Source organism: Salvelinus namaycush, chromosome 33 (genome assembly GCF_016432855.1).
Source record: "Salvelinus namaycush isolate Seneca chromosome 33, SaNama_1.0, whole genome shotgun sequence".
NCBI lineage: Eukaryota > Metazoa > Chordata > Actinopteri > Salmoniformes > Salmonidae > Salvelinus > Salvelinus namaycush.
This window is the reverse complement of record NC_052339.1, coordinates 1,615,674-1,630,645: the sequence shown is the minus strand read 5'-3', so window position 1 is coordinate 1,630,645 and position 14,972 is coordinate 1,615,674. Positions and strand designations below refer to the sequence as shown.

Below are 14,972 nucleotides of genomic sequence, written 5' to 3'. Positions count from 1 at the left end.
ATATATGTATTTTGATTTGTTTGACTCTTTTTTTGGTTACTACACGATTCCACATGTGTTATTTCATAGTTTTGATGTCTTCACTATTATTCTACTATATAGAACATAGTAAAAAAATAAGGAAAAACCCTTAAATGAGTAGGTCTGTCCAATCTTTTGACTAGTACTGTGCCAAGATGGCTGGATGTCCTTTGGGTGCTGGACTATTCTTAATACAGGAAACTGTTGAGTGTAAAAAAACACAGCAGCGTTGCAGTTCTTGACACACTCAAACCGGTGCGCTTGGCACCTACTACCATACCCTGTTCAAAGGCACTCAAATATTTTGTCTTTCCCATTCAGCTCTGAATGGCACACATGCACAATCCATATCTCAATTGTCTCAAGGCTTAGAAATCCTTCTTTAACCTGTCTCCTCCCCTTCATCTACACTGATTGAAGTGGATTTAACAAGTGACATCAATAAGGGATCATAGCTTTTACCTGGATTTACCTGGCCAATCTGTAATGTTTTGTAAACTCAGTATATTTTTTAGGGCGAGACAAAGTATTTAAGTGCCTTTGAACAGCGTATGGTAGTAGGTGCTAGGTGCACTGGTTTGTGTCAAGAACTGCAACGCTGCTGGGTTTCTCATGCTCAACAGTTTCCTGTGTGTGTATCAAGAATGGTCCACCACCGAAAGGACAACCATCCGACTTGACACAACTGTGGGAAGCATTGGCGTCAACATGGGCCAGCATACTTGTGGAATATTTCAAGACCTTGTAGAGTCCATATCCCGATGAATTTAGGATGTTCTGAGGGCAAAATGGGGGGGTGCAACTTAATAGGAAGCTGTTCTTAATGTTTTGAACACTGTGTACGTGTGTGTGTGTGTACATACGTGTGTGTATGTCTGTGAGTGTGTCTGTGTGTGCCCACACTTCTGTGACCTCAGTGTCATGTGTGCCTTCTGCCACCAGGGGCGGTGTTGTTGGACCTGGACCAGAAGACCTTGCCTGGCATCGCCCACCAGGTTGTAGAGCAGATGATCATCTCAGACCAGATCAAGGCTGAGGACCGCGCAAATGTGCTCCGAGCCCTGCTGCTCAAACACAGGTACACCACTACACCTAAACACCAACCAGGACAGCTCAGTGGAAAATACATCTTGAGTATCTAGTAACCTAAGTATGGAAGTACGAAATACTTGTGTAAATTAAGTGTGTGGACACTTTAAACTCTGGATATTGTTTTTCAACAGGAAAAGTATTAAAAAAACTAGCTGGAGTTCGTCTAACATTTTGATCTCATAGATGAAATAGCGTTATTAGTTCAGCAATTCACACAATGTTAAACTTGCTATGTCTCTGCCTGGTCCCGCCGCCTGCTTGCTTGATAGCGTGCGAGAGGGCAAGTTGCGACATATGTATCTCCTGCTCAACCTCTGTGTGCCTTTACCTCCCTCACCCTGCAGTCACCCAAGCGATGAGAAGGAGCACAGCCACAACCCCTTCCCCAGGAACATCTCGGCAGCCAGCCTGGGCAATCTGCTGCCCCAGCAACACAGCTCCAACCACATCCACCATCCAGAGCCCTCCGTCACAGACCCCCTCATGGGCTCGGCCAGCACAGGGGAGCAGGAGACACGCATCGACATGGAGAAGAACGACCTGCAGGTAGCTACAGTATAGTGTTGATTATATGTCAGGAGTAAATGCTGACATTTATTTTTCCAAGGTAATGTACAGAACTGAGGCATGTATCTACACCTGCATTGTGCTGTTTGGGGTTTTAGGCTGGGTTTCTGTACAGCACTTTGAGATATCAGCTGATGTACGAAGGGCTATAAAAAAATACATTTGATTTGATTTATCCCGCGTATACCACAGTTGCCCAAAAAAAACAATACTAAAGCACACATTTACCAGTAAAAAAAAAGAAAATATTAAGTTGATATTTTCATTTTTAATGTACTCTTTTGGTTGCTAGAGAAGCGACCCAGTCGTTTGGTTGATATTTATGGACACAACCCAGTTGTTCGTTCTATATGTTAATTTGCCATACACGCTGGCAACGTTCTTGTCCCTTGCTTGCTAGCTACCCAACTAGCTACGGCTAACAGAGTCACAACCTCTGCAGCCAGAATAACAGCATTTGTTTAAGCTGTTTTCTATTGACATTCATTTGGATACATCCATAATATGTCTGCAAAAACAAATCAATACTAGCTAGCTAAGTTTTTCCTCATTGGACCTGCGTTTACAATGTATCCAATTTCTGTTTGTGTTGTTGTTGGTTTAGCTTTCTGTAACTTTCTAACAAGTGTGGTCTGCATCTTTGGGTGCATATTTCATCATGTTTGCAAGGTGTCCCGATAGATTTTCCAACTCTCCCGTTATTTGGTTTTAATGTCCATTCTAGAATGCCCTTCTAGCCAATCAGAAACAAGTATTCAACAGTGCTGTGTATAAGTAGTGAGGAATGCAGATTATTCTACTGCTAAAGAGTGTAGGTAAGTGTGTGTATGTGCAACTTTTGTACACAGGGATATTGAACTATCATGTAAAAAGTATCTTCAGTGGATCATTTTTTGTGGAGGGGGCAGTCTGTCCAATTGAGCTACGTCTGTCCTGATTGGTATTGCAGCAGAAGGAGTCTACTCCAAATATCGGCATACACAGGTCGAAGTCCAAGCATGAGCTCAAGCTGCTGGAGAAGATTCCAGAGAATGCTGAGGCCACTGTTGTCCTTGTGGGTGAGTGGTCTTTTTTAACTAATCTAGTACCAGAAAGCATGTCCTGTTACCTTTTTCAAATAACCTACTACCACTACTACCATCACGACCACCTCTTCTTTTTTGGGTACTTATATTTGTCCTATTTCACACATTATTTATTTTTTTAAATGATTTTTTTGCATATCCCAACTCTCCCTGATACACACTCGGAGAGTGGGGTCATGGCCAGGATCAAATAACAATTGAAACAGTAGTCTAATATCAAGCATTCCCACTCTGTACAGTGTAACAGCATGCCCTGTAACACTCTAATGTCCCCCCTTCCTCTCCTCCAGGCAGTGTGGACTTCCTGGAGCAGCCCACCATGGCCTTTGTGCGGCTGCAGGAGGCGGAGGAGCTAGACTCTGTCCTGGAGGTCCCAGTGCCAGTCAGGTTCATCTTCGTCCTGCTGGGACCCCCCAGCACCAACATGGACTATCACCAAATCGGACGCTCCATCTCCACACTCATGTCTGACAAGGTCAGAGTGTAGAGCAAGAGTCAATTGATGGAGGTTTAGTGGAACATCTGTGGGCCGAGTTTCCTGGCCACAGATTAAGCCCAGTCCTGGAGTGAAAAGCACTTTCAATGAGAATCTGCATTGAAAATGCTTTTTAGTCCAGGACTAGGCTTAATAATCTGTGTCCGGGAAACCGTCTCGATATGTTATTGTTAATATGGTCTTAACCATAACAACTCTGAATGCAAAAAGGAAAATCCAAACACGGAGTAAACCTGTTTTGTTCTTGATCAGTGGCTATGAAGGCTCACATACTGTAGGACAATGAGTATAACTCAAGTGTTTTTCCTGTTCTCCCCCGCAGCACTTCCATGAGTTGGCCTATCTGGCGGACAACCGCCAGGACCTGCTCAACGCCATCAACGGCTTCCTGGACTGCAGCATCGTGCTGCCCCCCTCCGAGATGGGCGGCGAGGAGCTGCTACGCTCCGTGGCACGCTTCCAGAAGGAGATACTTCGCAAGCGGGAGGAGCAAGGAGCCCTGCTGGCCAAGGAGCCCAAGAGCCAGAAAGAAAAAGGTGGGGGAATCCCGCAATTTTGTTCAGAGAAATTATGTCCTAGCAACTTTCCTAGCTTCTCAGACCGTTACATGGAGCCGGATGATAATATTTTAAACGTTTCCTTTTTTTTATGCAAAAAAGATTCCAAAGAAACGTCACTTTTCTAGTCCAGTATTTGAAATCGGTCTATGTCTATGTATTCCAGAGGCCCTCCTCTCGCCCGGGAAGCTGGAAGACGACCCCCTGCAGCGTACTGGACGCCCCTTCGGAGGCTTAATCCGAGACGTGAAGCGCCGCTACCCGAAGTACGTGAGTGACTTCAAGGACGCGCTGAACGCCCAGTGCGCTGCGGCCGTCATCTTCATCTACTTCGCTGCCCTCTCCCCCGCCATAACCTTCGGAGGCCTCCTGGGTGAGTCCCAGGGGTTAAATGCAGCCAGCTAGTAAATTCTGGTACATTTACAGAAATGTCTCTGTGTAAGTTAATAAAGTGACGTAAAGAATGGGGAACAATGAACAGGAGGCAAAAATAACCACAACTACCCATCTACCCCTATCAACACACAACCAGACACTTAGCATGTGTTTAAAGTAGGAATTGGAGCTATATTGAATATGTACTGAGAACGGAATTCGTAGCTTATTAAAAAACATTCTTAGGTCATTCTCTGAATGTTGCCTGTGCGGGTTCTTGACTGTGTGCCTTGTGGTAGGTGAGAAGACTGAGGGTCTGATCGGTGTGTCTGAGCTGATCGTGGCCACAGCGGTGCAGGGTGTTCTCTTCTGCCTCCTGGGGGCCCAGCCGCTCCTGGTGGTGGGCTTCTCCGGACCACTGCTCGTCTTTGAAGAGGCCTTCTACTCGGTAAATTACCTCAAACTGAGATGTGAGATTACATTATTGACTACCACGTAAGAGTAGGGTTGGGCGATATGGCCAAAATATCATATGGTGTTTTTCAAATTTTTGACGGTATGACAGTATTTTATGTTTTTGATTAATAAAAGTTCTAAATTTGATTTATGAGTAGTGCGTGACCCTAGGGTGGCAACACATATTCTAAATTATTTCAATGGGTCTTTCTCCATTCTGATTGTTTTGTACTGTTCAATTCAACTTCAACCTAAAATAATTTCCTGCATTTCCATCAATTTCTGCATTTCCTGCACTCATTTGAGATCATTTCCACACTGCCACGACATGGGCAAAAATACTTTTCCTGCTGTTGATGTTGACCTGTATGTGTGGCCACATGTCACTCTTCCATCAGTGTCGACTCCATACTCAGTTCTGTCTTAATTGCTTCCTTACCTGTCTCTCTCTCTGTCTGTGTGTGTCCATAGTTCTGTAAGGGGAACGGGATAGAGTACCTGACGGGCCGGGTGTGGATCGGCTTCTGGCTCATTGTCATCGTGGTGACGACAGTGGCCTTGGAAGGTAGCTTCCTGGTCCGCTTTGTCTCACGCTTCACCCAGGAGATCTTCTCCTTCCTCATCTCGCTCATCTTCATCTTTGAGACCTTCTCCAAGATAGGCAAGGTACTGTACACTTGACGCTCAGTTAACTATAGTATTGAAATTGATAGAAACTATTTAGTGCCCTTGTAATTGCTAAAAGCACTTTACATTGTAGAGAGGGGATCCAATCTGACTACTGATAATAAATGGAACTGACTTTAGGTTGGACTGTTCTCAAAACATGGGGTCAAAACGAGTATGTTTTCCTAACGGGTACACTCTTAAGAAAATATTTTGTGGTTGAGTGGCCCTGATCCGAGAACAAAGTGAAAGGGACAGAGCCCGACTTTTATCTGGGCTTATGATTTCAGGAATGTTACTATTTTTAGACCTTTGTCGAACACAAGACTTTCAAGGGATTATTTGTGTCTGGATTAATTTGTTTGCTGGGACTTTACAGGTATGTCAGTTTTAATCCCTCTGAAGCTGTGTTGAAGTGATCTCAGCAAGGGGTGTGTGTGTGCGTGAAGCGGTGCTTTAATGTGAACCCTTTTTTTCCCCTGTGTTGCCGGGCAGATTTTCATGGAGCACCCACTGCAACGCTGTTACCTTGACAACAGCTCGGCGGAGAACGCCACGATGGAGAATAGCACCCTGGAGCTATTGCTTGGCAACGGCACTATTTCGGTGGTGTCGGTGAAGGTCCTCGGGGAACCCAACACGGCACTGCTCTCCCTGGTACTCATGTCTGGAACCTTCTTCATTGCATTCTATCTGCGCAAGTTCAAAAACAGTGCCTTCTTCCCTGGCAAGGTAAGACACTGATACACTTTATGAGGTGAAGGGGCGCATTTCATTCTCACTCTAAGCACAATAGGGTTATCAGGGTGTATTTCAATTCAATACAAACTTAAAGGGATACTTCAGGATTTTGGCAATGAGGCCCTTTATCTACTTCACCAGAGTCAGATGAACTCGTGGATAACATTTTTATGTCTCTGTGTCCAGTATGAAGGAATTTAGAGGCAGTTTCACGAACCAATGCTAACTAGCCTCATTGCCAAAATCCCGAAGTATCCCTTTAATTATTTAGAACATAGTTTATTGTAGAATCACAGAACATCACTCCCCAGTGTCCCATCATGGGCTGTGTGTTATGCATTGCCTACACCTAACTATTTTGTGTTTTTCAGCTCCGTAGGATTATTGGAGATTTCGGGGTCCCCATAGCCATCCTCATTATGGTCCTAGTGGACTACAGTATACGTGACACTTACACACAGGTGAGTAGTATTGCAATGAAAATAATTCCAAAGCCCTTTATTAGTTTGTTCATTGTATTGTCTAGATAAATAAGCTTAACTACTGTCTTACTGAGAAATTATAAAGAACTAGTTACTTTGAAGACATAATAGTGCATGTTATGTCTTCACCCTCTAACACATCACTTCCCTTATCCCTGACCTTGTGTAGAAACTGAGCGTACCCAGTGGGTTCTCTGTGACCAGTCCTGAGAAGCGTGGCTGGGTGATCAACCCCCTAGGCATGTACACCCCGTTCCCCATCTGGATGATGTTTGGCAGTGTGCTGCCCGCCCTGCTGGTCTTCATCCTCATCTTCATGGAGACACAGATCACCACGTGAGACACACTATCACACTACAGTACCCAGCACCCCTGTGTTCCATCATGAGCTCCCCCTTAGTAGCAAAATTAATCGTGTGAATGGATAGTATACAAACTGCGGGAAATCATGGAAGACATTACATTATATACTGCATATGATAGTATGTTTTTATCCTGGCAAGTTGATTTACTCATTCTCAACTTCTCATCTGCCTTTCTTTCTTCCGTTCCTCTCTTACTACCCGTCTTCCTCCCTAACTCAGTCTGATAGTGAGTAAAAAGGAGCGGATGCTGGTGAAGGGTTCTGGCTTCCACCTGGACCTGCTGGTGATCGTAGTGCTGGGCGGCACCTCTGCCCTGTTCGGCCTGCCCTGGATGGCCGCCGCCACTGTGCGCTCTGTAACGCACGCCAACGCCCTCACCGTAATGAGTAAGGCGGTCGCCCCCGGCGACAAGCCCCGCATCCAGGAGGTCAAGGAGCAGCGGGTTACAGGGTTGCTGGTGGCCATCTTAGTAGGTGAGTGTCTGTTGGATAGATGTCGAATAGACTAGACTGGAAGATGTTTGGTGCTTCTCAAAAGTAGCTTCCTCCCCTTGACTCCTTCCCTTCTTCTGCAGTGATCTGAAGACACAGGATAAAAACAAAACATAAGTGAAATATCTGACTTTGCTTACGGTGGCTTTGCTTTCACCTGTGTAGTTATTTCACGTCAGGCTACTAGAAGAGGAAACTAGTAGAGTTTTGAGACGCAGTCATGTTTGCAGTAATATCTCTTAACTCTTCCTCCCTCGTCTTCCAGGCCTTTCCATAGTAATCGGAGACCTGCTGCGTCAGATCCCCATCGCTGTGCTGTTTGGCATCTTCCTCTACATGGGCGTGATGTCACTCAATGGAATCCAGTTCACCGAGCGCCTAATGTTACTGCTGATGCCCCCCAAGTACCACCCCGACCACACCTACGTCCGCAAGGTGACCACAGCTCAGAGTCACAGAGAGGAAACAGGGCAGTGGCTCTGGTTCCCTAAACCTTTTTGGCCCTAATCCGTCGAATAGATAGCTTGGTCCCAGATCAATTTGTGCTCTAATGAAACTCCTATGGTCAAACATTACAGTAGGAGTTGTCAAAACAGCACAAACAGATATGGGACAAGGCTTTTAAATAGAGCATTTCCTGTATAATCCACTATATCAGGGATGGGCAACTTTGATGGGGGTGGGGGCCACAAAATAAATCTGAATTTATCATGACACAGTTGCTCGTGGGTCTGCATACCCACATACATACCCACACGTGCAGTCAGAGCCAGCCCTAGTCAAAATGTTTTTGGGGGGCCCACCCCACCTTGCGAGCATACATTTTTAGCTACCCCCCCCCTCTTAACAGCAGAGGGAGAAAAAATTACATTTAAGAGTTAATTTCATGCAATTCTAAACATTTTGCCATAGGGTGGAGAGAAATATTTGACTTTTTTCAGCTTATTTCCTGCAATTCTACACATTTTGCCCTGATTTAAGCCATGTTAATATGATATCTGAGTGAGAGTAAATTACAAAATCAATGGGGCCCCCCTGGAGGTTAGGGCCCCTGAGCAAGTGCCGATTTGGTAAATAAACCATGATTACTACAAGTATAGAAAGCTGGCTAGACTAACTTACCAATAAAAAATAGCTGATATGGGCTAAATGACTGACTGTAAGTGACTGACGTAAGATTATTTTATTATTTTAATTCGGAAATTGATCCATGGGCCTATAAAAGGGGGGCCACCGCCGGTTGCCCATCCCTGCACTATATAAACCCATAGAGGCTATTTCCCTCAAGTGGATACCAGAGTTTGTATACATACACTGAGTATACAAACATTAGGAACACCTGCTCTTTCTATGACATAGACTGACCAGGTGAAAGCTGAGGGGAGGAGACGGGTTAAAGAAGGCTTTTTAAGCCTTGAGACAATTGAGACATGGATTGAGGGTGAATGGGCAAGACAAAATATTTAAGTGCCTTTGAACGGGGTATGGTAGTAGGTGCCAGGCGCACCGGTTTGAGTGTGTCAAGAACTGCAGCGCTACTGGGTTTTTCACGCTCAACAGTTTCCCGTGTGTATCAAGAATGGTCCACCATCCAAAGGACATCCAGCCAACTTTACTCGACTGGGAAGCATCGGAGTCAACATGGGCCAGCATCCCTTAGGAATGCTTTCGATACCTTGTAGAGTCCATGCCCCATCGAATTGAGGCTGTTCTGAGGGCAAAAGGGGCTGCAACTCAATATTAGGAAGGTGTTCCAGCTGTTTTGTACACTCAGTATATGTGATATACCGTATTACATACTCATGATTTTCACTGTCCCATTTCGTGTGTATTACGGTAATCCGCTTTATTAACTGATAGTAACTGTGTCCCCCAGGTGAAAACGCTGCGGATGCACCTGTACACGCTGATCCAGCTGGTGTGTCTGGCGGCGCTGTGGGCCGTCATGTCAACCGTGGCCTCTCTGGCTTTCCCTTTCGTCCTCATCCTCACCGTCCCCGTCAAGATGTTCCTGTTGTCGCGCATCTTCACCGCCCGCGAGATGCAGTGTGTAAGTTGGCCCGCAGGTGCGCACTAGGCCCATACACTAGCTTTAGGGCCTTTCACTAGGATTCACCCTATGAGCCCTGGTCAAAAGTAGTGCAGGGAATACTGTGCCATTTGAGATGTATCCCCTAACTCTACTCCGAGGATGTTTCAGGAGAGGTCCTTATGGCACATTAGTTGTAATACTTATGGAGTTTATTCTTAAAGAAGTTGTTTTTTACAACGAAATCTCTATTTTGATGTAAATGGCATGTTATATTAGGGTCCAGACACCTTTTTTGTGATTTCACCAAACAGCTCTGGGGTTCCTGAAAAAAAACGACAAATGCTCCAAAAACAGCCAAATCCGACCTTTTAGAAACGACAAAGCTCTCAGTATAGTGATGCCGGTCTTTAGATGTGCACATGAAATTGTCATTCCTAACTTAATCCGCAGCGTTATATATTCCCTTTTGTGCGACTCAAGACGTTTCCCTTATCCAGCTGTTCGATTCTCCGCGTAGCCTGCTGCTACAGGTAACTGCCAAAATCAAGGGAACACCAACATAGTGTCTTAGTAGGGCGTTGGGCCACCACGAGCTGCCAGAACAACTTCAATGCGCCTTGGCATAGATTCTACAAGTGTCTGGAACTTCCTGTGTGGAAGCACATGTTTTTAATATGTTTTGTATCCCCCATTTACTCAAGTGTTTCCTTTATTTTAGCAGTTACCTCTCCGTCCATTCTACAGGCATCGTTCGAGTCGCAACAAAATGGAGTAGAGAGTTCTGACTAAAGTTCGGAATGACACAATTTCATGTGTACAACACCTAAAGGCCTGCATCACTATACCGGGAAGTTTTCCGTTTCTAAAAGAACGTATTTGGGTGCTTTTGGAGCCTTTGCTCATGTTTTTTTCAGAGCTCCCATACACTGCACAGTAAGGATGAGGAAGTGATTCGTTGTTTGGGGTATGTTTCTCAAAAAAGGTGTCTATAATATACCATTTGCATCAAAAATGTTGATTTAGTTGTAAAACAAATAACTTATCCTTCATGACTCTGCTTGTTCTTCTTCAGTGGTTTTTAGCACCGGGTTGACGTAATGTACTTTGTGAAAGAGTACCCTGTAAAAAGCGCAGTACACATGAAATTTGATTGAAGAAAGACATATCTATCTACCTTTTAAAAACAATCAATCATAGTTACATTTGAGTAATTTAGCGGACGTTCTTATACAGGGCACTTTACTATTAGTGCATTCATCTTAAGATAGCTAGGTGAGATGACAACATATCACAATCCTATCAAGTACATTTTCCCTCAACAAAGTATTTATCAGCAAAGTCCGTGCCAGTAGGATAAGTGCCATTTCTGGTGGGAGGGGGTGGCGCCGTGAGTGTTATTTAACCCTACCTCTGAAGAGTACCTTAACGGTACAGCTACTGCCTTGCTCTAACAGTCTGCTCTCCTCTCTCATAGCTGGATGCTGATGACGCAGAGCCCATCTTTGACGAGAGAGAGGTCCATGATGAATACTCAGAGATGCACATGCCTGTGTGACCCACACCATCATATACCTACCAACCACTGTATTCTTCCCTCAGTGTCCACACCATTCTGCCAATCAATCGACCAGCCAATGAAATGCCTGCCCAAAGGATCCACCAGCAAAGACCCTATATATATATATAATTGACAGACCCTCTGACCATCATTGAGCACTGTTGGTACTGGTTTCCATTGCTTTAACCACACCTGACCAAAGGGTAAAGATGTCGCATGCAGGCTTTGGTCTTCTGAGACCCAGCTCTGTCATGGAGGGGTTTAAGACCACTCATAACCCCTGTCAATCTCATTCACTGGGACAGAGTTCAATTGGGTGTCATGAGTAGATTCAACGTTCTCATGACAACATACAGGCGTTCTCATGATGACACACAGCTGGAAATGGGGACACATAAGGGGGAACTTCCTGTCCTCTGAAGGGGTCAGGGGTTAGGGGTCATAACCCTTCAGAGAGCACTTTGTGGCATTAGGTATGAATATAGACTGAAAGGTCCAATCGGTTCAGCATATTTATTTTGTTCATCCATGTTTTAAAATATTTCAACATATTTGCCTTTTTGGGGGGGGGGGGTCAAATTCAGTTGTGTTTTTATAGATGTGTATTTTCAAGGTTTATTCCAGTGACCGTATATGGTAGGTAGTTTAGTACACAATTATTCATTTTTCAACCCTGAAAGGTTGTGCTGATTCACATTGAATGCGTGGAGGATTATATATAGGATACATTCCTTGAATCAATATATTTAACATATTGTGCTTTTACTTTTTATGTTTAGCTCTTTTAGCTCACTAAGCGCCTTATGAAGGACATGATGGCTGTACAGAGAAACCTAATTATGTTACTTTTGTTTTTAACAGCTGTTCCTTCAAGAGCACCTCTAAGCCCTCTGCACTTTTTAAGGCACCAAATCTGGACATTTCAACAACAAAAAATGTTTCTGGGATATTATTGAATGTTTTATATTTTACTTAGTGTCTATCAAACACTATGCTGTGTATTTTTGTAATTTTTTTAAAGATGCCTTAGATTTTTCTCTCCCGACAATTCCATTAGCTAAAAAGGAAGGAGTGTGATTTTGTTTCCAAACGATTGCAAAGGGGACACAAACTGCTCCAACCTGATATTAAGGTAGTGGTAGTCCGGGGGTTTTACCAATAGTCATTACAACACTGCTCAGCAATCACAGCAGTCTTGTGAAGTCGTGATGAAATGTGCGTATCTATGTTATTGTGTAGTTTATTTGCTTTCATCCAGTCATCATCCCCCTCTAGTGTTTATGCTGCCATTGTGGTGGCTAAAGTTTACCAGCAGAGGGAGACGAAATGTAACCAAAGTACACATTGTAGTACCGAATGATTTTAAAGTACTGTACTGAATGTGAAATAACTCTCCCCAACCGTTTCTTTTTCGTTAGCATTTCTCCATTAAAAACCGAAATGGGATGACATCTCTCAAGTGCTACACAATCTCAAGACATTTCTGAAGTACTGTGTATATACACTAAACATAGTGCTACTTTCGCCAAGTACAGTAAACTTCTTGTAGTATTGTTTTAATAAGGAGCTGTTTAGTTTCTCATATTTGGTCATCTAAAGTATATCCTGCTGAATCCCTTTCTGAAGGTTTTCGACATGCATCTGTGGGGTTCACAATGAGGACGTCAATAGAAGAGACAGTATATGTCCTGGGGGGACACCTTTTACATTCTCACTGTGTGCATGTTAAAGTGGTCTACCAACCAGCATAAAGCTAGTCAGTGTTTTGGGGGGGAGCACTAATCTAGTTGTATTTTCCTGTGTGTGAGTGGTTTTATTTCTTGCCAAATCTCGGCCATTTAAAACGTTTCTTGCCACCAGGTTTATGATGTTTCTGAGGTGGGCAAAGTGGTTCAGCAGGTCAAGGCCATTCTCTCACAACATTCCATTTTTGTCATACCTCTTAAGGTCTCTTGTGGACAGACTACGTAAACATAAATCGTACTGTAGATCTGTCATGATACAACTGGATGTGTGAGATCAGCAGCATTAGTTCCAGTGCTTGGGTTTTTTGTCGCTGGTTATTTGGACAAATCCTGATTTTTGCATCTTTAGAATTTTGGATGGAGCGGGGACATTTGGCTCTTATACTTGCCTGTATAAGAAAGGGTAGAGTTCTTTTTGTTTTCGGTTCTGATCCTCGTTCTATCTCTTCTCTTAACACTTATGGACCCAGATCTTAATTGAACATCTGACCAATTACGCAAGACTTAAGTTCTGGGTTTACTAAGATTGATGCCAGGGGAATGGCTTGAAGCCTTTTTAAAGATGTTGTTTTTAATATATACGGATGTCTGGAGTTAGACCTATGAATATACTTTTTTACCTGAAATGCAGTCATTGATTGTGAAGACTGGACCTCATGTCTGTCTTTTGTTCTTTGTTGCCCCTTTATTGTTCCTCAAGCAAGGGGGAGGCCGAAGACATCACTAATCCCCTTCAGACCAACTCCTTGAATACCCTACTCCTTGAAACCAAATATTTTTATCCTTTAGTGTGTGTACCTTACTGTACTTATACTTGGGATATTGCCTTTCAACTGTAAAAGTTCAAAAATGTCTCTTTCTGTGCACCTCAACTAAGCTATACTCGGCTCCATATTCCCATGGTCTATGGCTACAGGCAGCCCAACGCTGATCTTTTGTTCAATCATTGGTAAAAGAGCTGATCTGATTGGTCAAAAGACCAATAAGTGGAAAAAATATCAGTATCCGGCTGTCGGTGTAAACGCAATCGAAGTCCTATATTTGTGCCTGAATTGATCTACAGCTGCACGTGAATGTATACAATATGTGATTGTGACATTTATCACCTGAATCTGTCATAGCCGTCATATATATTTTTTCAGTATGTCACTCAAGTTCAATTCGTTTTCCCTTTTAGAATGCCCATGGATCAAGGCCTGCATTCACAACACGTTTCAGAGTAGGAGTGATGATGGGATCAGATTTCCATTTTAGATCCTACTGAATAAGATATGAACAGAGGGGATCTGATCCTAGCACTCCTACTCACTCTTCATGAATACAGGTCCTGATCCCTCACATGTATTGCAATGTGGCATTATGTGTTGTCTTGAGTGTTTGAAGGGTGTTGTGCAGATGTTTTAAATGATGTTGCTGTAATTCATGACCATGGACAAAATGGTGGTGTGCAAAATTTGTTGTTTTTTAATGGAAAATGGTATGGATGGAGGGAATATGTTCTGTACATGATTGTCAGTGCCCACAGAAACATTGCTATAATGCAGTTCCATTTTAAAAGAAACACAAAGCATTCTGGGTCTTCATTGCTTATGTTCAGTGTACATACACTACCGGTCAAAAGTTTTAGAACACCTACTCATTCAAGGGTTTTTCTTTATTTTCACTATTTTCTACAATGTAGAATATTAGTGAAGACATCAAAACGATTAAGTAACACGTGGAATCATATACTAACCAAAAGTGTTAAACAAATCAAAAGATTCTTCAAATAGCCACCCTTTGCCTTGATGACAGCTTTACACACTCTTGGCATTATCTCAACCAGCTTCACCTGGAATGCTTTTCCAACAGTCTTGAAGGGGTTCCCACATGCTGAGCACTTGTTGGCTGCTTTCCATTAACTCTGTGCTCCGACTCATCCCAAACTATCTCAATTTGGTTGAGGTCGGGGGATTGTGGAGGCCAGGTCATCTGATGCAGCACTCCATCACTCTCCTTCTTGGTCAAATAGCCCTTACACAGCCTGGAAGTGTGTTGGCTCATTGTCCTATTGAAAAACAAATGATAGTCCCACTAAGCCCAAAACAGATGGGATGGTGTATTGCTGCAGAAATGTATTTTGATATAACACTTTTTTGGTTACTACATGATTCCATATGTTATTTCATAGTTTAGTAAAACAATTAAGAAAAACCCTTGAATGAGTGGGTGTTCTAAAACTTCTGACCGGTAGTGTAAATAGT

General features: G+C 43.4%; 1 protein-coding gene across 4 annotated transcripts in view; it reads left to right on the top strand.

Annotated features, from left to right (window-relative positions):
- LOC120028132 (anion exchange protein 2-like) overlaps positions 1-12,439 on the top strand; it is a 47,829-nt gene extending 35,390 nt beyond the window's left edge. For 3 of the 4 annotated variants that reach the window (XM_038973326.1, XM_038973329.1, XM_038973330.1), the window contains 15 exons: positions 964-1,099; positions 1,458-1,659; positions 2,630-2,738; positions 3,056-3,240; positions 3,584-3,797; positions 3,985-4,191; positions 4,493-4,641; positions 5,121-5,315; positions 5,811-6,047; positions 6,428-6,517; positions 6,708-6,874; positions 7,123-7,376; positions 7,660-7,829; positions 9,271-9,444; positions 10,901-12,439. In XM_038973326.1, the coding sequence (XP_038829254.1) occupies positions 964-1,099; positions 1,458-1,659; positions 2,630-2,738; positions 3,056-3,240; positions 3,584-3,797; positions 3,985-4,191; positions 4,493-4,641; positions 5,121-5,315; positions 5,811-6,047; positions 6,428-6,517; positions 6,708-6,874; positions 7,123-7,376; positions 7,660-7,829; positions 9,271-9,444; positions 10,901-10,981 (2,570 nt within the window). In that variant the 3' untranslated portion in view covers positions 10,982-12,439. Of the gene's footprint in view, positions 1-963; positions 1,100-1,457; positions 1,660-2,629; positions 2,739-3,055; positions 3,241-3,583; positions 3,798-3,984; positions 4,192-4,492; positions 4,642-5,120; positions 5,316-5,810; positions 6,048-6,427; positions 6,518-6,707; positions 6,875-7,122; positions 7,377-7,659; positions 7,830-9,270; positions 9,461-10,900 lie in introns of all 4 variants that reach the window. The other variant, XM_038973328.1, reaches the window with a different exon arrangement.
- Positions 12,440-14,972: the final 2,533 nt, after the last annotated feature.